This window comes from Lingula anatina, chromosome 2, assembly GCF_051362555.1.
Source record: "Lingula anatina isolate TDL-2025a chromosome 2, LinAna3.0, whole genome shotgun sequence".
In the NCBI taxonomy this organism is placed as follows: domain Eukaryota; kingdom Metazoa; phylum Brachiopoda; class Lingulata; order Lingulida; family Lingulidae; genus Lingula; species Lingula anatina.
The window spans coordinates 15,161,665-15,187,723 of NC_141768.1; the positions used below are offsets into that span (position 1 = coordinate 15,161,665).

The 26,059-nt window shown below is 34.1% G+C and overlaps 1 protein-coding gene across 1 annotated transcript; it reads left to right on the forward strand.

Annotated features, from left to right (window-relative positions):
• The first annotated feature begins 420 nt into the window (after positions 1-420).
• LOC106154552 (protein CLEC16A) lies at positions 421-24,841 on the forward strand. The gene is made up of 23 exons (XM_013528940.3): positions 421-783; positions 1,003-1,131; positions 2,363-2,496; positions 2,832-2,899; positions 3,199-3,279; positions 3,480-3,585; positions 3,962-4,085; positions 4,514-4,703; positions 5,114-5,164; positions 5,616-5,729; positions 6,076-6,256; positions 7,223-7,394; positions 8,089-8,189; positions 11,250-11,302; positions 11,718-11,787; positions 13,371-13,525; positions 13,848-13,898; positions 14,324-14,452; positions 14,783-14,903; positions 18,074-18,116; positions 20,659-20,767; positions 21,580-21,859; positions 22,151-24,841. The coding sequence occupies exons 1-23, from the start codon at positions 707-709 to the stop codon at positions 23,590-23,592; spliced, it is 3,981 nt and encodes a 1,326-aa protein (XP_013384394.1). The 5' UTR covers positions 421-706; the 3' UTR covers positions 23,593-24,841.
• The last annotated feature ends 1,218 nt before the right edge of the window (positions 24,842-26,059 follow it).

The window sequence follows — 26,059 nt, forward strand, 5'->3', positions numbered from 1 at the left end:
TCGATCTAAAATCTGTGGGAATGGGGTCTAAGAAGCCGACCTGGTTTATGAAAGCACTTCTTTTGCTACACGATCTTTTTTACTTCAGCCATGTTTTCTTTACACTGTTTGCACTCTACTGACTGTAGGCTTATTTCTTTCTTTGGACAGGTTTTTCCGATGTTTGTTGGACAAATTCAGATATGAGACAGGTTACAAAAACTAGACCTGCAGCCTATAGGGGCCTACAGACTAGGCTATGTTGCTCGTTGATAAATGGCTGTTTATAATAAAAAAGAGAGAAAAAGGTATGCCCCATTCGGTCTACTGGAATACCCCATCCCAAACCGATGACATTATTTCGCATCTTTATTTTCAAGCGTGTTTGTTTTTCATTCCATGCCGGAAGGATTCTTAATTTTAGCCTCATCCAACAGGGATGGTTTGAAAAAAAAAGGATCAAAGACGGGAACAGGCCTCTGTCCATATTATAAAATTTTATCTTATAAATTATTTTAAGCTCTTTTGATTCAATATTTGGTGATATATCAGCCTTAAAGTGGCACCTGGTTGACCAAGCCCGAAATCACAACAAATTATGTAGCTTCCTGTGCTGAACTTTAGAATATCAAGATGGCGTCTTCCAGCTAGGTGGGAGGCTGCGCCTCATGAACAACAAAACAAAATTTTACTTATTCAGTGGAAACTCCATATCCTTTGAAGTAAGATGTTTTCTAGGCCGCGATCATGGCTTTCCGGTGGTGTTTGGAAACCCAAGAATCCACACTCTTTGGAACATTTGAAGTAAGTATACATTATGTATGATTGATATATTCTAGTGTGGAAACTCATTCATTTAATTTTAAACACTCGACTCTCTCTCTCTCTCTCTCTCTCTCTCTCTCTCTCTCTCTCTCTCTCTCTCTCTCTCTCACACACACACACACACACACACACACACACACACACACACACACACAAATGGCAGTGGCAGTAAAAACTTTCTTTTGATATTTCATTGAGGTTCCTATATACAGTACTGTGCAAGAACCAGACAGTCACAGAAGGCAACAGAAGCATGCTGGTGGAGACACTGAGATCAATATCTGAGATCCTTATATGGGGAGACCAGAATGATAGCTCTGTATTTGAGTAGGTGTATAATACATTATATTTACATTGATTAACATGTTTTATTTTTGGGCATTTATACATCAGTTTATCTTATTAATGTCCACAAACATCCAAAATGAAGTCCACAAATGTCCACAAGCATAAAATGTTTAGGGAATTGATTAATATATAAATATTTGAGAATGTATTTTAAGTTGGAATACAGCATATAGTATCGTAATATGAAGGCCTACTGAATGATAAAAGAGAAAATGGTTGTGTACACGGGCCAAAAAGGCAACACAAGTGTCCACGGGCATAGAAAATTAAAGAGACCAACAGGTTTAACATAAAATGGTTAGGAAATCAGTTAGTAGACCTGATAGAGTGTGTCTTGCATATGGAGTCTTCTAGATAATGGCATTGTTATGACAGTCAAAAAGTGTGAATAATAGCAAGTGTTATCATAAAATACTTACAAAATACATTGTATGATAAATATCTGTTTAGTTGTTGATCTTTCAACTATTTATTCTTGTGGATGATCGTCAGCGCATGTGAACGCTTGTCGTCACTTGTGGACACAACCACATTCTCTCTGTTGTTGTTCCGTAGGCATACATATTAGAACACTATGTGCTGTTTTCCAACTTACAATACCTTTTTATTTCAAATATATGTATAGAAATGAACTGATTTCCCAACCATTTTATGCTTGTGGACATTTGAGAACGCTTGTGGACATTTGAGGACGCTTGTGGTCATTTGTGGACGTTAATTAGACAGATCCTTTATACATTATATCAAGCAACCAAGGTAATTAACAATATATGCACATTAGTAAAATATGAAACAGGTAGTATTTAGGCCAGTTGTTGAGAAGCCTATAATTCAGATCAAATATGAAACAGGTTTCCTCTTATTCAACTTAATTGTCAGGTCAGTTAGCTATAGTCTTCTGGAACACAGAACAGGTACATACCAGGATCAATTTTAAAATCATTTAATTTTAAAATTATTGTGGATTTACCACAAATCGATTTTAAAATCATGCGAAAAAGAAGTGAATTCTTGTTATGATAATGAACAACAGCAAGAAAAAATAACTTCATAATCACAAAAAGAGAAAGTTTTGTACTGCATGAAATATTATGTAGAACAAATATTTGAACCCATTTCCTCCATTTCAGAACATCTTGCTATCTTATCATGAAGGGCACCAAAAGCTTTAGTTGAAATCTAACATGTAACCATATTTTTCTTTTGTTAGTTTTTTCTTAGAGAAGAACATGCTGTCATTCTTTCAAAGATACATGCGCCAGAAAGGAGGGCGGTATTTGTGTGTCCAGCTGCTACAGACACTTAACATTTTATTTGAAAACATCAGCAATGAAACATCATTGTGTAAGTGTGAAATTCATAATGTCATAGTGTTTCATAAAATGAATATTTTGTTTTTGTTCTGTAATCCTTTTTGTGATTTGAGTACTAGCACAACCTAAAGGACAAACAGCAGTTAAAGGGTTTTGTAATTATAGGCAGTTGTTTTGTTTTGGGTTAATTCAATATACACTGCTGTGCAAAATGAAAAAGTGCAAGAAAAATATTCTTACTAATGTTATTATTATTATTATTATTATTATTATTATTATTATTATTATTATTATTATTATTAATTTGTTATTAATTCTTACTGAAACTAGTTTGTTATTATTATAATTATTATTATTATATTTCAGATTACCTGCTTTCTAATAATCACATCAACACAATTATAGTGCACAAATTTGATTTCTCTGATGAAGAGGTGAGTTCTAAATGTTTTTCCTGTCACAGATAGCTAGAATATGCCACATCTATCTATTGAGATTATCAACTGGGAAAAAATATAGGAATCATTTTCTCATTTTATATATTCTTATTGGTATTATTACATATATTACATTATTAGTTTTATTACATAGGAATTAATGGAAATAAATTAATTGTGAAGTCCTTTATCAAATTATCATATTAATTCTTGTCCAACAGTTGTGTTTTCTCCTTTTCACACATTCAGTTATTTCAGGATGTGCAAGATTTACCACACTTTCATTTCTCTTGCAGGTTATGGCTTATTACATTTCATTTCTGAAAACACTTTCTTTGAAATTAAACAAGCATACAATCCACTTCTTTTATAATGAGGTAAGACACTTTTATAACAGATAGGTCAAATACAGGTTAAATGCAATCAAAATCATCATTTGACCATGAAGTCCTTTAAATGCAAAAAACATGGCACCTAGTACACATTATATAGAAATCTTATATTGTTCTTATTACTTCACCCTTATGTATTAAGAGTTTAACCTGAAAAAAACATTCGTACATTTTTCTACTTTTAGCACACAAACGACTTTCCCCTTTACACAGAAGCTATCAAATTTTTCAACCATTCAGAAAGTATGGTGAGAATAGCAGTTCGCACTATTACACTAAATGTGTATAAAGGTGAGTTCAAGAAAAGATTTCACTTATGAAGACTTATACTCAGTTTGGTACAATAAGAATATTTTAAACCATCCACCAAGTAATTAATTATATACCTTGATTATAGTTTTGTCTGAATACAAACTTTAATACAAACCTAATTTTAATTTGTTATAGTAGTTTTAGTGCTATATGTATAGAACATACAGTTAGGTAAAAGTCATTGTAAAAATTGTACTTGCACAGAAATGATGATAAATGAATAAAAAGTTAACATAAGCATTCGTGATATCACTTAGTATTTGAGCTTATTATTATCATGGCAGCATGGTACTGGAATCAAACCAGTTAGCAAGTTGTTTGCTTCCCTACCAATTATTATAGCTGTTTCTTTCAGTGGAAGACAAGTCAATGTTGCGATACATCCGTGACAAGACTGCAGCTCCATACTTCTCCAACCTTGTCTGGTTCATTGGGAACCACATAATAGAGCTCAATAACTGCGTTAGAAATGACGCCGAGTAAGTGGGACTCTTGTTTAAACTATATATATATATATTTTTTTTGAATTGAATGTAAATGAATTTAAGTATTGAATTTTTTTGTTATAAAGTTTAAAACACTGAAACAGTACAGAACACTTAAACTATTATAGTTATGAAGCAGTGAAAGAAATATGTTTGGACTGTGTTTGTGTAAATCTCATTAATCACTCTGGAACATTTTTGTGTTGGTTTGAATACATATGATTGTAAATGATGATTGTCAGTGAAGTTGTAGTACTGAACACACACGGACACAACTCATATTATAGTGAAGAATAAGATGATTTAAGCATTAATGGAATCAGGATTAGCTGTATTGTAGAGAAAAGTTTATCAGTGCTACATTCACTGAATACATTAATTTATATGATAATAACAAACACTTTGTGTCCTCTTTGCCTTAGTCACCAGAGCAGAGACCGTCTAGCAGACCTGGTTGCTGAACATCTGGACCACCTACACTATCTGAATGACATTCTCTGCCTGAATATAGACTCCTTGAATGCTGTTCTGACTGACCACTTGCTCAATAGACTTCTACTGCCACTCTATGTGTATTCTTTAACAAAGAGAAGAAGATATAGCAATGTAACTGTAAGTAAAAAAAGAACATATGAGATATGTTTATGTAAATGATGTATCTTTTTTTGTACATTTTAGTTTCTTTATGCAACATAATTTGAATGTTATTACTTTAAAAAATTTAGTTAAGTCTGGTTATTGAAACCTCACTACAGTATGTGTCGTTGTGGTTTTACAATGTGACTGCTTCAACCATAATAATAAGTGCTCAGTGACAAGGAGACAGCAGGTGCAGTTTATAAAGGACTGGTATGCCCCTGGACGAGGTCCAACCAACATCATTCTGCTCCAGATGCAGGCACTCTAACAACTGGCTTAATGCCATCTCTTTGTATTTGTGAGCAGAGACACTTACAGTTTTTTTAGCTTAAAGTTTGTGGAGAAATAGGTCCATATTATAAATCTGCTGTTTCTGATTTCAGGATGAACGTCCACATGTGAGCTCTGTGGTATCTTTGTTTTTGTTATCTCAGGTTAGTTTTCTGATTTTCTAATGATGAGTGAATGTGTCCCAGTCATATATTAGGAATACATATTTATCCAAGTTAGTTCCTAGTTATAACCATCATCTGATTAACTTAAACTGTTTTAGATGTACTTAAGGAACTGCAGTTTTCTGGAACCCATAGGCCAACATGTAAGCCCAGGGTTATACAGTGTTTCATGTTAAATTACATCAAAATTGTTTGCTTCCTGGTTTTTAAGTCAATTTGAATAAGTGTGGTGCTATATGGGGCCATTATAGGAATTTAGGAAGGTTCAGAATATGAAAGTTCCACTTTGGTGTGTTATTATACATTTTGATGGTTTCTGCGTATTAAGCCTTTTTCGCAAAGATTCTGACCATCTAGAAGATGCACATGACATTTGACCTTTATTTTAAAGATTTGGTAATTTATTAAGCACTTGCCAATTTTGCTTCAGGTATTTCTGATCCTCCAGCACTCGCCCCTGGTGAGACAACTAGCAGATATAATCTTCAATGCAGACTGTTCTATTCTCATCCCACAGTCTGAGGCACAGGACTCTGCTGAGATGGTTAGTTAACAGTAAAGAGCTGTTCATATCAGATCTAACTTAGAATGGACATTGAATGATTTAAACCACCAGTCAAACTGATAGTTTAACATTGATCTGAGAGGTGATATCTGTTGATGTTGAATCATTTGCCTTATGTTGACTATGGATCAGTTAGTTCATATTTGTATTATCTGTAAGTTGAATAATAACATTAGCCTAACTGAACAATATTTACCCAATACTTGACAGGTTCGTTTTTCTTACAGCTGCACTTAAAAATAAAGTTAACTTTCCAAAGCACTTTGAGTAATCCACACATTATACATGGTATATCCATCAGTGATTGCATTTGTTACCCCTGCAGGTCGCCCGCCGAGGATTTATCCCTCCTACAGAATCACTTGCCCAGGTGCTAGACAACAACCGTGCTATGAATGGCTCTCCAGGGCCTGCAGATGGCGCTGAGGACAGTGGGAACAGGACAGGCAACTCCACATTCTATACTGACAGGGATGCTGCAGCCACTACCTCCTCCCCAGAGAGTGGTAGGTTTATGAACTTTTGTTAGTTTAGAAAGTGATTTTTTTTTACCCGTTGTCTGAGACACTCACTGTCCATTTTGGTAAATTAATTTTGCAAATGTAACATGATGAGGAAAATGTGTTTACAGCTTCGACTCATGCAGTGGATTTGCCCCTAGAACCAACAAGCTTTTGTGTTATTTGTCGCATTAATATTTCTTTTTGTTTGCCTGCTTGATTTAATGTACAGTGGATGTTCACTGAATTTTTGATAAAGTCATATATGATGTCAAATCTTTGCCAGTAAACCAGATCATACACCGTCATTAAGTTTAATTAAAGAAAAACCAAAGAATATTGTCTCATACTTCCCGAAAACCAATTCTTGAACAGATATTTTCTGCTTTCTGCGCTACATCTAATCCCTACTTGTTTCTGCCAATGCTTATTTAGAAAATAATGCCATTGCGCATGCAGCAGCTGTACCTCATACTTAACTCTGTCATTTGGCAGACTTATATGGTGAAATTTGCAATCAGAAATCTGATGGAGGTGTGGTTTTTAAGCTATTTTTTTGGCTGATCAAGTGATTTTGCCTTATCCTTTTGCATGTCGACTTTATTTTAGTTATTTAAGAAATTAGTAGATGCGGTTTATATGCATTACAGGGAATCTATGCTCACTTTATATGCTACATAAACTCTAGTATTCCTTATTAACTTGTAGACTAAAGTACATTTAGACATGTAACATGCTTAATTATTTCAGTAATTTCACCCAATAAAAGTTTCATTAAAGTAAAAATCAAGCAATTTTTTAAACATTTTTAACTAGAAGATTCTTGGTTCTTGTTGGTGATATTTTCGTGTTTCAAATCTCAGAAACATTCTTGTGAAGTTAGTCTTGTCATTTGAACAACAGCTGTACAGGACCTTTTGCATACAATTCCTAAATTTTTCTTCTTTTTCTACTTCTTATTATTATTATTAGATGAGACATCCAGTCCAGCTGTCAGTGCAGCTGTAGACCAGACAGAGAGCACTGCAGACGACACTAGTCCTAACCAAAACTCCACAGATGAGGAGAAACTGCTGGGCTCTTCCATTGGTCCACTTTGGGGAAGTGTAGAGCAGAGGCAGGCTGACTTCAATCTTGCTAACAGGTAATTACACTACTGATAGCTCTTACTCCAAGCAATAGATAATAATTTGTGATGTACCAGTAGGTCAGTATGCCATAACAGAAATGATGACTGTGAGGTAAGGCCAAGATAACTACTAAGACCTGCTTAGTCTTGTTTCAGAAAACATGGGTCTAAACTTTAAGTCTACTTTGACCCCAGGGAAATCAGGTGTAGTCCAGTTGATTGGAAATATTTGCCTGTTTTATAATAAGAAGGATATTGTGTTATATTTACTTTAGAACAACCTTAGGTTTATTTTGAACTGAAATAGGCTAAATTGTGGTCTAAAAGTTAAGACAAGGTAAAGCTAAAACTACCCCCTGATCGCAAGGTCAGAGCAAAGTAAACACAAAATCCTGGCAAGTATCACAGTACCAGAAAACTAAGGAGCAAGCAAACACAGCTGTTGCCTTGAATGCATGTTACAGTTATCTTGCACTGACATAAAATGCAACCTTTTCTAAATTAATTATTATTATTATATTTCACCAATCTGTTTTGTGCTAATCTTATCAACATATGGTACAACAGAAGAATAGAAAAATTAAAACATGATGTGTAGTCTGAATAAGTAAAATGTTTTTTGAAAAAGAAAGCAAAATGTAATTAAATAATGATTTGGAAGGCTGTTAAGCTGCGTAGTAGGTAAAACATTCCTCCTTCAATGTTTCAGACCATATTTGGAAGCCATATTGAATGCTCTGGAGTGCAGAGAGAATGACTACGAAGCTTTATTTGCGCTTTGTCTGCTGTATGCCCTCGGCAGCAACACAGGTATGTGCACTTGTGAAGTTTCTGTGGTTGCAAGATAGTGGTTATTGTACCTTTAAATAGAGTGTTCTTATTAAATATACCAGGCCAACACTGTGGTATCATTGGTTCAAGTTGGTTACAGTGTTCATTGTTTTCGGTTTAAGCTTAAATATACATGTATATTTAATTAATAGAACTTTTTAAACACTATCAGACTGACACTTTTTTTTTCTTTTTGTGAAGAAAGTTTCTGTAGTTTCAAATGAGTTTCGATACTGTTTTAAATGAATAATATATTTTTGCCGATTCTGGTCTTTCTTGTGTTCTGGAATAAGTTGACTTAAAAAAAGTGTTTTCAACATCTTTTGTGATGAATTACTTTTTTTCCCTGTTTTGAAAGTGGATAGTTAGTTATGAAATTTACAGGTTGCAAAATAAGCTGGTGGGTAACTTATTGAAATATACTTCATTTAAATGTAAATAGGATATTTTTTACTTGAAAATTAATGTTTTTCTGACAGAGTTCTTAATGATTTTTTAAAATTATTTCTTACATCTTGCGGACCATTCCAGCACTACTGGGTAGGCATTTTATGACCAGAAATGTATTAATTCTCATATAGAAAATGTTGTATATCGTTTTCAAGGTCTCAGTCTTAATGCTAGATACATTCAAATGGGCTAATGTTTCATTAGTACCTTGGATATCATTGTCATTAATATTTGTGCACTGTATATTTTTCTAGCTCTACAAAATATAATATGTGTTTATTTTCCATCATCTTACTTTGCCAATTCTTTTTTCATTGATTTTTTCGTGTAGCTTACTTTAAGTATTGGGTTGCAATTCAAGTAGAATTTTTAGTTAGTGTGCACTGTGTTTATGTTCAGTGTTCAGCAAGAAAGATGCTGTATTTTGTGTTTCGATACTAGATGTGTCCCCTATTTATTAGTGAATAGCATCTACTTTTCTTATACAGATTTGCATGGTATATTATTATTATTATTTATATATAATTAATATGATAAGTTGGTGGGACATCTCATATCCAGAAAATCCCTATTTTTATATCAGATAGACCAACAAAATATATCTATAAACTTTATGTTGTAGGTACAGATAAATGACACTGACATTTAAGTGACCATTGATCATTTTCAACAAGGTCCTACCCCACAGGGCTGTGATCATGACTTGTTAAATTCTATTGAATGTTCTGCCACACTCTCTCAAGTGATGACCTTCAAAGTTCAAAAGTTATGATTTTGGCTTTTCCATTAGTAATATTTGGCACTTGACAATCAATAAAAATGCCCTTAAGCCTCTGAATATACTTACAGGTCTTCTGCATTTTTGGAATTTGAGATTATAGAACTTTTGTCTTCACCACTGTAAGAAGCGTCAAACCTTTGCATTTTGTTTGATTCAGAGGCCCAGATTTTTTTTTTTTTTACTTTGCCATTATCACCTAAAAAATATCAGTGAAGTTAAAGAAGTGCAACTGAAGACTTACACTACCTTCTAAATATTTACTCAGTCTATCCTTAAGATGATAAAGACATCCTGAACCTTTTCAAAAGATTTTGAATGCACAGGTTTCTTGAAAAGAGGAATTAACTTGAGAAAAAAGTATTAAGATACTAAGGTTATATATCCTGTTAGCTCAGGATAAAAAAGAAATAAAAACAAAAAATTTAAAAAAATGACTTAATATAAAAGTAGTTGTTACAGTATTATCATACTCATGGACATTATTTGTCTTCAAAAAATAATAAATAAGAAAATTTTGCTGATGATATCATATCAGTGGTTTGGGGGTGAAATTTAGGATTCATTATTTTTTCTACTACCTGGACTGATATCAAAAAAATTCCAGTGGCAAATGATAGCTGTGCATGAGTACTACAGGGTGGTGGGACAGATTTTCTTAAAAGCACTCCGTTAAGGTTTTATCACTAATAACTTGTAAGCTATATTAATTCTCAGTGACCCTTTATAAACAAGACTGCTAGACATCAGTTTAAAAGATGTTATCTAAAAAGGTGGCACCAAATTGTTCTTCACACCTTTGTCAAGAATTCCACTCATTTTGGCAATTTTGTCTGCAGCAGTTAGGGAGCGTAGTTGCAAAATGCTTTCAGGTACTACAATAGGTAAAAATGACACCTTTGTTCAAGCCCCAAAATTTATATGTATTTTAGAAATTTGCCTTATATTAGTCAGTCACATGTTAGCTTATGTGACGGTTTATTTTTAAGATTGATCTTTTGGAGGCTTAGTGATATTTTTCAAACTCATTGTCAGGCATTAGGACTTATAATGTAGATATTTTCAATTGTGCAGCAACAACAAAGTTAACTGGTGAAAAAAATCAACAATTTACTTAATGATCCATATCAAATTTTGAGTGGTTTGTTTCATTATCATTTGTCTTATAAATTACTCTTTTATTTCCTAATTATTTTCCCCCTTTTATTTTCAAATTGTGTGTTTATTTGTGTATGATAATATTTGTGTCACAATATTTTTAAACCATATTTTTTACTAACTGAAAGTGTATATATTTTATAACATGACAGTGACATTATTCATGTCTTTCATCTTATGCATTGGTTTGAGGGGTTATTAGATGTGTTGGAAATACATACGAGTTTTACAGACATCTTCCTCTGAATGATGTCCAAGGAAAAAAATGTTGCAAATTTTTGTCTGAATGCATGGCTGTTGATTGGTACGTGCTTTTTCAGTGATCACTCTCTAAGTAGAGAATATCTGGCAGTGATGACATAAAGGTTTTCTGTTTGTTGTGTATCGGGTTTGATAAATGTAGGATGTCATTATTGCTGCTTTTCTTTGAATGTAATTCAAAGCAAGATTATAATTGTTTGGAATTATTGAAATCTCTCTCTCTTTCTCTCTTATTTGCTAGTTATTCCCATTTGTAAAAATATCATTGTCATGCAATTTTTTCTTCACAAATATGGAATTCTTGAAAATATGAACATGGTGAATGTGAGATATCATTTTACCTTAGTTTAAGCCTATAAATTGCTAAAGTAAGTTTGTTTTTTTTCCCCTAGGAATTAATCAAGATCTTTTAGATTCGGTGCTTATGCCAACAAACAGATCAGCGGTAAGTTGCATGCCATGTCACATAATGGGTTTTGTTTTCAACAGGATCAAATGAACATTCTGAGAAACATATTATCATGACATTTTTTATTGCTGAATGCTTCATAATGACATTGCAATTTGAAAGGTTGCTTTCCAAGAAAAGTGATTTTGGTTTAGAAATGTTTTCCAAGAAATCTAACCTGTCATCTTGTTTCATTTCATAACTTTATTGGTCTCCTGCTGTTGCTGTGGCTCTTTGCCATAGATTATCACTTCAGTTCTTTCTTTATGCAGTTCCCATGGAAACATATTTTCTTAATTATGAAAGAGATCCATGTCTTTGGTTTACTTTGTCTTTGATGTCTTTTTACAGCAAATGATATTTAACAACCTTTCTTGATCTTTTATTTTCATTGTTTATTTGGTCATTTCAGAGGAAAGATCATTATAACATCATTGTGGTGGAGAGGCTGTTAAAAATTATCAATCAGAGTGTGCAATACGGTGAGTCCTTGCAAGCATGATTCCATAAGGTCACGATATATTTATTCATTTCGCCCGAATGTGATAATGAAATGATGCCCCACCCACGCCTAAAAAAGGGAAAAAAATGCACAGTATTTTTACTTGAAGTTTTTTATTACTTAAAAGTAATGTCTACACAAGTGTTATTTAGAAATTGCTAGAGTCCTTGCAAGCATCATTCCATATGGTCAAGTATGAAGATATATTAAATTTTAATCATTTCACCCAAATATGATAATGAAATTATGCTTCCCTCCCCCCCCCCAAAAAAAAATGCACAGTATTTTTACTTTACTAATAAGTTTGTATTACTTCAAAGTAATGTCTACAAAAGTGTTATTTAGAAATTCCTAGAAAGAAAAGTAAATAATAATATATATCAAAAGTTGAATTGTCTGAGCCCTGAAAAGTAATATAAAAGTGAAAGAATAATGTAATTTAACCACAGACTTCATTATTACCATTACTGATTAGAGAAGAATTTTATCAGCTGTATTAGAATAAAATTATTTCTTTTCTTCAACAGCTTAATATTGAAATAGTTTCTTAAAATACTTCATTAGTCTGGTATATACACATGAATTGTTGAAATAATAGTTTCATAGACTATACTTTTATACCATCAAATGTTCTGCTCTACTCAAGGGCTTTCCTTAGGACAAACTGGTCATGCTCTGATGATCTAGCGCTGAGATATATTCAATGGTCAGTTATCCTATGAGTGTCCCCTAATGTATACGTACCAGCTGGCCCACATCTATGATGACCTCTTGGGCCTGGGGGGCCGTAGGGGACATTTATAGGATAACTGGTTATTGAATACATCTCAGCGCTAGATCATCGGCGCATGACCAGTTTGTCCTGAGGAAGGCTCTTGAGTAGAGCTGAAAATTTGATGGTATAAAAGCATTGTCTGTGAAACAATTAATTCAACAATTCACTGAAATAGCTTACCTCCAATAATTCAATGTCTAACAGAGCATCTTCATCAGGGAATGAGGCTACCCAGGAATATGGCCTCAGTTACACATCAAAATATTGGAGGTAAACTATTTCATTGTTAAGCTTTTGATTAAAGAAAAGAAATAATTTTACTCTAATACAGCTGATGAAATTTTTCTCTGAATAGTAATGGTAATAATGAAGTCAGTGGTTAAATTGTCATCAGTATGAAAGAATATTGCTCTTGTGATACTGTGCATATCTGCACTGTTGCTGAGAATTGAGCATAACCTGCCAATAGTTCTAAAAGTTATTCAAAGAGTGTAAGCTGTATGAATGGAAATGAGACTGGGTATTTTTTAAATCTGGACACAGCCAAGTTTCAGGAAGAGAGGTATTTATATTGTGGTTGAAAAAAGTTTGGCACAACCAGACTCATAGGAAACTCTTGCTAGTGCTGTTGTTAAGGAAGTAATTCGTAGCTTTGAAGAAGCTAAGTGCTTATTTTGCTTTTATGAAACTACATTTTAAGAAAGCTCATGTTTTGTTCTTCAGGATGTGGTGTTGTGTAGTAGCTGCATCATTAAATAAGTATTCCATTCTTTTGTATTTTTTAACAGGAAGTAAAGTGCGTCTTGCCACCTTGGAGATGTGTTTACTGGTACTCCAGCAGTTGGTGTGCACCCCAGACACCAGCTACCTCCAAGACAGACATCTGGCCATAATTGAGGGCTCCAAGGAAGAGAGTATGCTGCTGCTCAGGAACTTCTTCAAGGTTTTCTTAGAAGTTGATTTCTTAAAACTGTATTTAATGCCTAACTTCAAGGTTTTCTTAGAAGTTGACATTTTAAAACTGTAATTAATGCCTAATTTCTGATAAAAAAAGAGTATTGAGTGTATTGATTCTTACATTTCATATTTTGGTGAATAAAGGCTATTGAAAGCATGTTTGAGAATGCCTTTGATAAAAAGAAATTTTGAAGGCTGGTTAACGGTTGAAGTATGTTGCTCTCTTTGTACCAGATTTGTCCACCTATACTATGCTTACAAGTAGTAAGGTTTGACCACAGTTAATACAGATATTTTTGTACATTTAGAGTGAAGAAATATTTTTAGACATGTTTGAGGATGAATATAGGGACAAACAGGTGAGAAAATTTACTTATGTTAGTCAATTTGATAAAATGGCTATATTTTTTTTTCACAAAAAAAGTTTTATTAGTATATAAAGGCAATTTAAAGGAAACCAGAAATGGTTAATGATATTAAAGAGTTTTTGAACTGCTGTCATATATTTCTTTGTTGAACTTGTTGTTATCCAAAACACTTTTATAAATAGTCAAATAAAGAAGTGGGGAATATTGTATCTAATCTATCTGAATATGGATAACTACATTAGTCATCTGCAGAAAAAAAATATAATCTTGGTATGACATAGTTCAAGATTTCTGAACTTTTTTTATTTTTGTTGTTTTTATATGATAAGTTTTTAAATAAAAAGATGGTACCTTCCTAATAGGTTAAAAAAAAAAGAATGATTAGCTGAAACTTGCATTGTCGTGATATCATTCAGATCCGTCCACTCAATGTGGAATACCTGACAATGGATGCTTCCATCCTGCTTCCACCAACTGGAACCCCCTTGACTGGGATAGGCTTCAACAAGAGGCTACCTTGTGGAGAGGTGGAGAAGGCTAGAAGGGTGGGTGGCTTGAAGTAATATTTACAGTTGGTGCATATATTTTTCCTGATGGATGTAACTACAATGATAAAACTTAACTTTTTTTCAATAATATATAAATTAGTGTAACCAACAAATGACATGGCTCCTGGGTTTGTCCACTGACTACAATATTGTTTCCTGCGAATATGTTTAGTGTCTTCCTCTTAAGTAGATTAATGTGTATTTAAGATTCAGTTATGTATTTATACTGAAACTATATTAAAAATAGTTTGACCGAGTAAATACTTCACTTATACCTTGTAAAGCTGTCTTATATAATTGTAATTTGCTATTTTTATTTTATTTCAGGCAATACGTGTGTATTTTTTACTACGAGATCTTTCATTTACTCTGCGCCAGGAGAGGGAACAACAGTTACCCCTGACACAGCAAGAAGAGTGTGTTAAGCTAGGCGATGTTTTGGACCTCAGTAAGTCTGACTAATCTGGGCTCATAAATTTTATGTGAAACTTAAAAAGCCAAATTAAAAATTCAGCCATGCCATTTCATTCATGTTTTTAAGGCACCCTAGACAATAAAAGGCTTTAGATGCTTGGTAACAAAATCTTATTTAAAAGGTTATGAGCAGGATGGACCATGTCTCTTGTGATAGACACTGTTTTATTTGCTACCCTGTCCTATTCAAGTTATTCATCTTGAGAGGTAGTGGCAAATATCTATCTTGGATTTGTTCCAGTGGAAACCTGAAAAGGCTTTTTAAGAACTTGGTTAGTGTTTATGAGGCAAATAGGAAGTAGAAGTATTTTAGAGGAAATGGTGTTGGGTGTCCATTGTGGTTACTTTGTACGAAGGAAATTTAAGGACATATGGTTCCATATTGCTTTCAATTTTTTTTTTTTTTTTTGGAAATAATTGAATTTGCCACTGAAACCAACTGGAAAGCTAGCTTTATACTCTGATTGCCATATTGTTTTCTGGGGACACAATTAGCTTTTCCCTAATTAAATGGACTTAAATTTAAAATAGGTTTTTATATAAAATATGTTGAAGATTTGGTTCTTTATTTCTACGAAACTCTTAACATTGGTGCAATTTTGTAAGTTCCTTAGCTTTGACACCAATGTGAAGAAGATAATTCAGTGAGTTTGACTATTACTGAAGAGCCATGACTCAGATTTTTTATTTTAGTCATTTTCTCTAACCAGGGCTATGTTCTATGTTCTAGGAGGAACATTCTGGGTTTTCACAGAAAACACGCCATAAACATCTTTTCACCTAAAAACAAACTTACACCATTAGATTTTTACATTATGACGATAGAAGTATTATGATGGTGCATAGTAAATATAGATTGTATATTGACAGTTGTCATTGAATCATGATCAGTAGATGTAAGAAACAAAGCTCAAAAAAGGGAGCAAATATTAGTGACAGTTGTAGATGTGGTCAGAGGCCTTTGTCCCCTACTTTTGTCATGCAGTGTGGGAGAAAGTGTTCCAAATGTAGGCCATACAGGCATACATTAGCTGACCAAGAGTGACTTTCCAGTTAACAGGTGTGAGCACATGGCTAGTTCAGTGTGTTCATGTATTATGCTGGGTACACAAAAATTGTAGCTGACAACAGTTTGGTAATATCTAAAAATTTCCAAAAAAATGACTTGTGTAAAAATCTTTGCATTTTTCTACACAACATCAATGACAACACTAACCTTGTTTAACACTTTAGGATGCTGAAAATTAATTTCTTGGAAAAAAATGCAGCAACTGTTCTGTGAATATAATTAACAACAGTCTTGCTAGTGATAAATATGACTTAAAATATCTTTTAGGAAATAAAATATCAGCCATCTGAATTGGAGGATTATTCTAATTAACAAGACTAGCCATGTTTGATTTTAAATTAACCAATGAAATTTTTAGGAATTTTAACAACTTCCACTTGAAAAAACGGTTCATGGAATTTTTGGCACCTGAAACTGTTTGGTGTTTCTGGTAGAATGGTCTAATTCCTTTAAGACTTGTAACAAATTTTATGCATTCTGAAATAATTTTTTCTCATAATGAAAAAGTTAAAAGATTGTGGTCCTAAAACATATTTATATATAACTATTTTTTACAACTTTATGGAGTTATGATTGGAGAAAACATTTTTAATAGTTTTAAGGAAATTTTCCAGATTTTTTTTTTCTGAAAGATTTCAAGAAAAGTCTGAAAATCTTTAGGCCTACTCTGTCACCCAGAGAACAATGCATGTGTATATTAAGTCAATTTTAGTACAAGTACAGATTTTACTCTTTTAAAATGTATCACAAAACTTACAACAATAAATTTAGACCATTAAGATTACAGATGAGAGTTCTGGCTAATCTACAGAAAAAAAATGAGCTATTATAAAAAAGATATGGGTATACCAGGAAGTAAAAAAAAAAAACAAAAAAACAGTTAAACCACTTATTACCTTTGGAGTGATGTTATTTGCTTCTTTTTCTCCTTATTGTGATTTTTCATGTTAAAATCAGTGTGAAATAGCACTGTGCTTGTTAAATATTTCCATATTCCCCTGTAAGTATCTATGAGACCTACAAAAGGAAACAAGGAAATATTTTTATTTGACATTAACAAATTGTAATAAAACACATTGAGTTTTATTTGCGAAGGCAGCAATTGGGTGATATTTTTTATGAAGGAAAGATTACCATAAAGCACATTATGGTAAGGGAAAGGGGGTGCTTGTAAGGATAGGCATAAAGTGATAATAGCACTGCTGTTAACAATATGAAGGAAAATGAATTTGGTTATGAGAAGTATTCAATTTACATTTAATTTCATGGTGAGATGTGACATGTTAAATGTTTCAGAATGTTCAGAAAGATTTCCATTTGATATCAGTCCCATTTTGTTCTGAAAAAGCTGTGGTCTGTAAATTGAATCTGCAAGCTTTGGTCTCATAAAGTGTAATTTAGGATAGTTACATTTTGATCATGATGTTTCATCAAGACAGGCTTACTATCTTCATGTGATTAAAGCATGCACTTCTGAATGCGCACAGCTTCTTTAGCCTTGCTAGAAGTGTTTGCAGCTTTTATAACAGCTATCTTTTGTAATGGTTGGCATTTATATCTAGCTGTTTAAAGGAAAAGTGCATTGAGTAAGAGTTTTTCTAGGAATTTTATTCAGCTTCAGATTGGGAGACATGTTGATATAATGATAAGTGCTTGTAAAAAAGAGCAGCATATTAAACTCTTAAATCATGTTCAGTTTTGAGAAACTTACCATCTTTAAATTTATAAATGTTGGTATTTTTTCAGCAAGGCTTATACAATCAGTTAAATACGTATCAGTACCTCAAGAACCTGTGAAGAATTTAGTATGAGAAATATAAAAATGCCTGTTATTCAAAATGCTCAAATGTATATGGTTATTCTTATGAAATTCAGATGGCATGGGGACAGTGACAATGGATAAAAAATATTGATTAAGATGATTATAAATTTCGTAAATGCAATTTCTTTATTTAACAATATTGTTAAAAAAGAATGAACAATATTGGCAATAAAAGTAATTGAATACTGTTTACAAGTATTTGAAATATTAAAGCAGATATTTTTATGAATTGAATTTTTTATTCACTTTCCAGACAATAGTGACCTGATTGGTTGTACAGTGATAGCAAGAGACAAGTGAGTAGTACTTTGATCATGTGTTTGTCTTTTATTGAAAGTGCCTTCCAGGTAACATAGTCAATATACAGTCAAAATGCTCATCACTTTTGTTTGTATGGTTTTACCTCAATCCATGCATATATATATGCAACATTTGTCACTGGTGTCTAAACCTGCAGCCAGTAAAATTTTGTTTGGACAAGTATGTTTTCCTCAGTGTGTGAATTTATTGGCTAGACATAGCCTTTGTGTGTGTGTGTGTGTGTGTGTGTGTGTGTGTGTGTGTGTGTGTGTGTGTTTTCAAAACAGCTTTGGATTTGATTTAATTTTTCTGAAATTTAACTGTTACATAATTTCAAAAAGTTTGACAAAATTAAGGTCTTAAGGTTTTACTAATATTTAAATATTAAAATGCAATGGGGAGAAGATGTCCAGTCTTAGTGAAATTTTTATTCAGACCAGAACATTTTAAGAAAGTGGTATTCCGAATGGCCAGTAAGCTAAAAAGTCTGTGGCACATACTATACACACCTTATTCTTAGTTTCATAATTAGAGTTCCAGGCATCCTATTCAGACTAAAATATACATATTATACAAGCATTGACTTTAAGCTGTTATTTACACACACACACACACACACACAAAAAAAAAATAGAAATAAAATAATAATGATAATAATAAACAATCAAACTATCATTTCTCTTGAGAAGGACTCTCAGATTCCTTTTTTTTTTTTTTTTTTTTTTTGCACAAATGCTGCCATTATACAAGTGTTGGATTTGCATTTTTATGATTTTGACGTATTAAACACTGCACCAACAGGAAAAAGAAACTTATTGAATTCCAAGAATTTACTTGTTTAGAAAAATAGGATTTGTAATAGCTGTTAAGGAGAAAAATGGCATGGGTCATGACTATTTGATTAGAGGGAATGAATCTGTGATGTATTAGGGCAATTTCTTGGTATTTTATGAGATACTTTTATCCTACTAGGATCAGCTCCAAATTGAACTTTTCAAAAAGTGATCCATTATTATTCAATGAATTTTTTAATGCCAAACCATGGTAGTACAGATTCTAGCAGGTAAAATATGTGGCTCATAGGGAAGTAGTCAGTGGAGTTCAATACAGAAAAAAAAATTAGCTGTCTAAAACATGATGCTAAGATGAAATGCTGTTAAAATGTGTGAATATCCATCACAACTGCCACTTACTACTCTGTGAATATGTCTAAATGTGTCAAGGTGAACTGACCATGGTGACATGTAAAGTCTAAGATGTATATTTATTGCATTGACCCAGCAGGGGATGGTAAGATTTGCATACATTTGTTGAGCAATGTCATCATTATTGAACATTTAAAAAGTTGATCGTTGGCCAAAAAACGGCTGCATGCTTCGTATTAACCTGAGACTACCTGTGTAGGTTTGTGTGCTATCTGGCCTCTGATTGTTGTAGCTACAAGGGATTTCCCAATTATGTGCTCCTTTGTTCACCATGCCCAGTACATCTGAACTGTCTAATAAATGACTAGTCACTGACCTATAGATAGCTGGTGGTTTTCTTGGAATACAGGTTTTATCAGATTCAGGTGTTTGGTAGCGTGAAGACTTGCATGATTGCTTGACTTGCATGGTAAGCTTGAATATTTGGCTCGAGCTCTTGCATGATTTTAAGATGTAAGTCTTGAAATTTTGTACATATAAATGAAACTGTTTTGAATTTTTTCTGAGCCCTATCAAAACATTGTAGCCATTGACCGGGGCCGATTTAATTGCTTTACATATTCCTATATCTATTTGTTCAGGGTTCGTGTGGTGTGCCATTTCTGTGTATACAAGTTTTGATAACCCCGATACCTGTTATCAGCAATGATTTTATCAAAGTTTACCCGTACTCCTTACTGTTTCCAAGAAGTTGTAAAGACCGTAAAGTTGCTGTTTCTTAGGCTATTAGTGAAATTACCTGTGGTAGTCATTACTGTATCTTCAGTGCTACAAATATTAAAATTATAGTAAAATAATTTAATATAATTATATTTAAATAAAATTGTCTCTGTACACCAGCTATACTGGGGGTATTGTCTTGAAGGCAAAAGTGCATAGTGTATTTTTAGGTCACTGTCTTTGTAGAGGTTGATTTTCCACCTGTTAAATTGGCATACTAGCCTAAACCTATCACTTAATATAGAGTCTCAGATTTTTCTTTCTTTACAAAATAGTTTTTATTAATATTGTAGATGTTGTTTGTGCTTCTGATTTTGTTGTTCATTACATCAGCACTCCTGAAAAAATATTTAAAAATCACAAGCTGAATGCTTACTTCAGGCTAGTGGCTGAGTAAAAGTGGATATAATATGAGACTTACACAAAGGAAAAAGTTTTTTAAAAAATTTTCCTCTTCAAAATATTCTCATACATGTATATGTTTTAAGCTGAAAATAATACAGTTAACCAAAACCAAAATTCTTCTAGAATGAACCAAAAAAAAAAAAACAAACTTTCTCTTAATTTCCATTTTATATAAGTATATAAAAAGATTTTGTATTTGTTCCTCCAGTAAAAGAGAGCGTCGGTTCCTTGTGGTGGATGTCTTACAGTTGATCTTGGTGGAGCCAGACACAAAGAGGCTAGGATGGGGAGTGGTCAAGTTTGTAGGGTTCTTACAGGTATGTAACCAAACCTTCAAGAAAGGGGAGTGGTTGGATATGTGGGGTCCTTACAGCTGGAACTCGCTTGCAAAACAGAGATCATTGATAATGCAAACCTTTTCTCACACAGTGCAATACATGCTGAGGATATAAAAGGAACATGGTAATTTCAACTAGTAATTAGTATAGGAGTAGCTGACTTGTTATTTCCTCCCTGCTAAAAGCATCATTCCCATCGACTTATTTAAAGACAGACTGTATTCAAGTCTGAGAAAATAATTTGTAATTGATAACTATGGCATAAACTCACAATGTTTAAAACATCTATAACTTGTAAAATGAAGTTCTGAAATTTGAAATAACACATATTGTGACAGGATGTGATGATAATTTGGAAAATGTTGAATGCAGTGATATTAATGCATGGATAAGGTGAAATTAACATATAGTTTATTCATGGAGGTCTTATGTCAAAAATTCACCTCACTATGCTCAAATGAGATTTGAAAGTTTGAAAAAAATTGTAAGTAATGCATGCAAAGTTACAAAAAAAAAATTGTAAGTAATTCATATATTTTTATTTGAAAATTTTATTCCAAGTTAAAACAAAATGGCACTTTGAAATCCAAGCATTGTCCATTATCTGTAACATCAGTTATCAGCCATGGTCTCTGAAGATGTAAGGAGGTTAACAACAGCAATAGCAATATTAGATATTCCTAGTATGTGATAAAGAATTTATTTTAGTGAATCAAACCTGTCCTTCAGGTATATCATCTAATTATAATTTTCTTAACCATAATGGTATTTGTCCTCTGCTGTTTCTACAGGATGTGGAAGTGAGTGGAGACAAGGATGATAGTAGAACTCTTCATGTTACTCTCCACAAACCTTCCTCCCCGCGGTATGCCAAGTCTGTTCCTCTTCTGACGGCAAAGTTCATCTTCGATGATCACATTCGCTGCATGGCAGCCAAACAGAGGTTGACCAAGGGGCGCCTAAAGGCACGTCAGCGTAAGATGCAGATGATAGCTCAGCTGCTGGAGATGCCTGCAGTGGTCCCTGATGCCCAGAACCAGGCTGGACTTTTGACAGGGATCCCTGGGCCAGGTAGAATGACTGTCATCACCTTTGTGTAGGATAGTAAAACAAGACATAATTGATATTGCTACTGTTGCTTTAGCTTTCACTGGTTATCTTGAGTAGATACACTTAGTTTGCCTGTGGTTTTCAGATCCTTCAGGCAGATGTTTCACAAAATGTAACATAAGGCAATTGAAACTTCCTGTCTACTTTACATAAAGACTTGAGCTGCAAGAAATTGGATGCTGCTGCATGCTTCCATTGTATTTGTCACCATTTGTCGATAGATGAACTTCATTCTTATTATCTTACCACCAGGATCTGTGCACAGGGTAAGCCGGGGTCATTCTGATGCAGCACGCCAAGGAAGATCAAGGTCACATCTTCCATCACAGCAGCAGAGAGCAGGAAGAATGGGTGGAGCACAGCGGCAGGTAGAGGGCGCTACCTCCAGTGGTCCAAGCGTGCCCATGCCATCAAGTACTCCAGAGATCAGTATTCCCACTACTGTTTCTTCCTCAGAGGCCCCTCAGGGTTCTCCTGGCATTGAGGAGGCAGTGGATGCTACATCTCCCTCCGCTTTTGCTTATCACCTCAATGACAGTGTGAATGGAGGCAATGATGCTCAGAGAAGTGGAGGTAATGGCAGAAACAGTGGAAGGCACAGTAGGAACTCTTCAGTAGGATCGAATCTGGGGAATCATAGTGAAGAGATCCCACTTGAAGACATGTCCGGTAGCAGTTCTACCAGACTCAGAGGGGTGAGTACAGTTAGTAAGTCCTCCTCAGATTCTAGTGGGTCCCGTGGCAGAATGAGCAACAGAACCGTGCAGAGTTTGACACGCAGCAGCTCTTACAGTCCACGTAGAGGTAGGAGTGGATCAAGTCCGACAGCTTTTATGAGAGCTCCTTCAAGGTCAGGTCAAGACAAGGTCAGGTCAAGGTCACTGTCGGGTGGCAACCAGCCTGACCAAGAACAGACAGCAGCATTTGCTCACAGTTTGCGGCTAAGTGCTGCCCTGGCTAAGGCAAAAAATGTTCGCTCTGGGTCAGGATCTTCCAAGGGATCAAGGGGGAGTGCAAAATTTTTGCAGACTTCTTTTACCCAGAGTAGTAATGGAAGACAGAGAAGCAGTTCAAAAGACTCAAGTGACAGTGCCAACAGTACTGGGTCAAGGACAGTCCGATCTCGTCACCGTAGTGGTTCATGTGAGCTCTCTAACCAGACCACTGTAGTTGTGGACTCAGAGCTGTCTAATGGAAGTGCCACTTCCACACAGGAACAGGTAAATAATAATTTAGGACAGGGTAAACCCAATCACAAACCTTCACTTGATGGCAAAGATGGATCAACAGGCCCAAGCTTACCTTTTAAATTTGGCACAGAGAGCAAACCAACTGCAGAGGTAACACATGTCACTGCTGATTTAAGTAAACTGGAAAGGTCAGTAGCTATGAAAAGCAGTGCTTCAGACCAGCTTGGTAAGCTAGCACAAGCAGGACCTGTAGATCAGCCTCGGTCCAACGACACTGATACTGTCACTGTGAAGTACCATGCCTCCAGTAAAACAGAAAGCAGTCAAGAACTATATCACTCCTGTGAAGATGCATCACCTCAGTTGTCTAATGATGAAATACAGGGAGATAAGAGCGAGTCTGTTGAAAAAACTTCAACTGAAAGTCAAAGTTTAAATGACAGCAGCATTAAAAGTGATACTTGTATTTCTAGGGTAAGAGACAGTGGTATTTTAGATTTGTAATGTTTTGTAAAGCACTAGTTGGAATACACTACTACTGCAGCATTAATTTTTGAATTAAAAATATTGAAAATAGTTGAATGATTTTAAAAAATTGTGAACCCTCTTCAGAAATGACAGTATGACTTGTAGAATTTGTCAGTTTTATTTAACTTTTTATGGTTGTTTTTGAAAGACCATCATATGCTGGACACTTACTGAGGCTTTAAGTATGGCACTGTAAAAACATGACTAAGCATGTTTCATGCATGAAACTTATTCATGAACAAAAATATATTAAACCCAAATTCAACAATACCACCCGTTTGGGAAAAAAATTGTTGCTTATGCGATAAAATTGGAGCATTGGAAAGTATCTTCATTTATTATTTTGCTTTAAATCTGTAATTTTGCGTATCTGTATATGCCAGTTACACTATTGATTTGTCTTTCTTTTTGGAAAAAAAACATTTTCAAGTGGATGTTCTAAAGTTGAATTTCTAGGAAATGGGATTGCTGTCAGTGTGACTTTTGGGGATATTTATAATCTTATTTGATACCAGGGCTGATACTTGAGATGTGCTATTTATGCTCACGACATGGAGAATGATTTGGAGGGTTTGAAGTGTGCTTGATTCAGCAATTAGTGATGATCAGTTTTATGTGGAGTTTCCAATAAGTCATTAAGAATGGGTCTAATCTGTAACATGTGACAATAAATTATTTTATTAAATTGTTAAATATTATATTTATTTACCTTAAAAGGTAATGTTAGTGTTATTGGTATACGTTATGTCTAAAAAGTGAGAAGTAGAGAAGCTGAGCACTGAGACACATCTTGTATATTTGAGTTGCACTCATATAAGTACCGCTATATTGAGAGATACTCAGCTTACATGGCCCATGTACGTGACCAGTGTCATTTACACTTCGTAGTGAAAATTAGGTTATTCGTTTCACGGGCAAATTTGGTTTCCTTCATTGCCTGGTTATGTGTTTAATGTGTAGACTTGCAGGTCGTAGTCTTGGATAGAGACGGTTGTTTTCTTGTGCGAGATGGCGGTGGTAAAAGTTACCCGATGTTAGCAGTAGATGAAAATAATCTACATGGTGAATAAGCCAGAAGAACCTTTATGTAGTATGATAATATATAAATTGGTCATTTTAACAAGCCTAATTTTATCAGCTAAGATTTTATGTCAATGATTATAGAAACGGGATGAAATGTGGTACTATTAACTTATTTTGTTTCATTAAAAGTTATGGGAATATGCATTTGCCTGTTGTTACTTCTTTTAATAATGTTACCAAAAATATAAGTTTGACATCTGCACAAATACACACAGTAACTTGCAGACCCAGATAAAACAAATTGGTATTACGTGATCCTGGCTCAAGATGTTGATTGACTAGGATCTAAGTTAATATATCGGAAAAGGTGATTTGTGTTGTCCGGAAGAGTCGGATAATGTACACTTGAACGTTATACATGGCATTAGAAACTGTATTTGCCATAAAACACGATAGACTCGGTAATAATTGTGCCGATAAGGACAATGGGGTATTCCTTAAAAGATGAGTTCGGAGAAAACCGTCTGGATCGGAAGACGTCTGGCTTACCGCTAATGCCTAAATGGCATTCGAGATAAAAGTTTATTCCCATATTTCGATGTTATTTCTGAATGTACACGTAAGCCTTGAAAGTATTGCCTGAAGGCTTCGCCTGTTACTTGCGTTTAATAAAGGTAGTGCATTTTGTAAGGAATATGTTTAATACTTCAATAAGGGTCACACTTTTGCCGCTAGAAACCAATAGATAGATCTCTGCAATTTTCTTTACAGTCAGAATTTGTGCAAAAAATAGTTTAAAAAAAATAAAAAAAAAAAGACTCCACCCAGCTGGGCCTTTGGTAGGAAGTACATCTCGATTCATAGTTGGATAATCGTATGATTATGAAATAGTGCTTAATTCTTAGCACTCGATCAAGGATGCGGTCACTCTATAGTGATGTTAAACTTTAATCGACGCGCTCTGGTGTTTACTCTGTGGTTTAAGTGAAAAGGCTCCATGCCGTAACAGAGGAATGTACAAGGAAGTGGTTCACCGTTTCCCGTTAAGAGAGTTCAAGGGGCCGTACTGAGTGCAGTTTGAAGAGTGACGCCATTTGCATTTAATATGGAGTTCTTTTTTTCAACTTGTATTAAATACAAATTGTTGGTTCTTTAAAAACTATATGCATGTATCGACTTGGCATCAGTTATTATCCGTTCTTTATAGTTAAAAATGAGTAATGGTTTACTTAAAGAAAATGAAACCTCCCCAAACCGCACCACGTCGAACATGTATTGACCCACCCAGTTCCGCGTAACATGTAAGGGAAATACCTCAACATTCTAAGCAAATTGTTTTGTCATTTATTATTACTATTAACAGAAATCAGAATGCGTTCCGCATGTTTTGGATATTGTGAACATTCGTTACCTGTCTGAG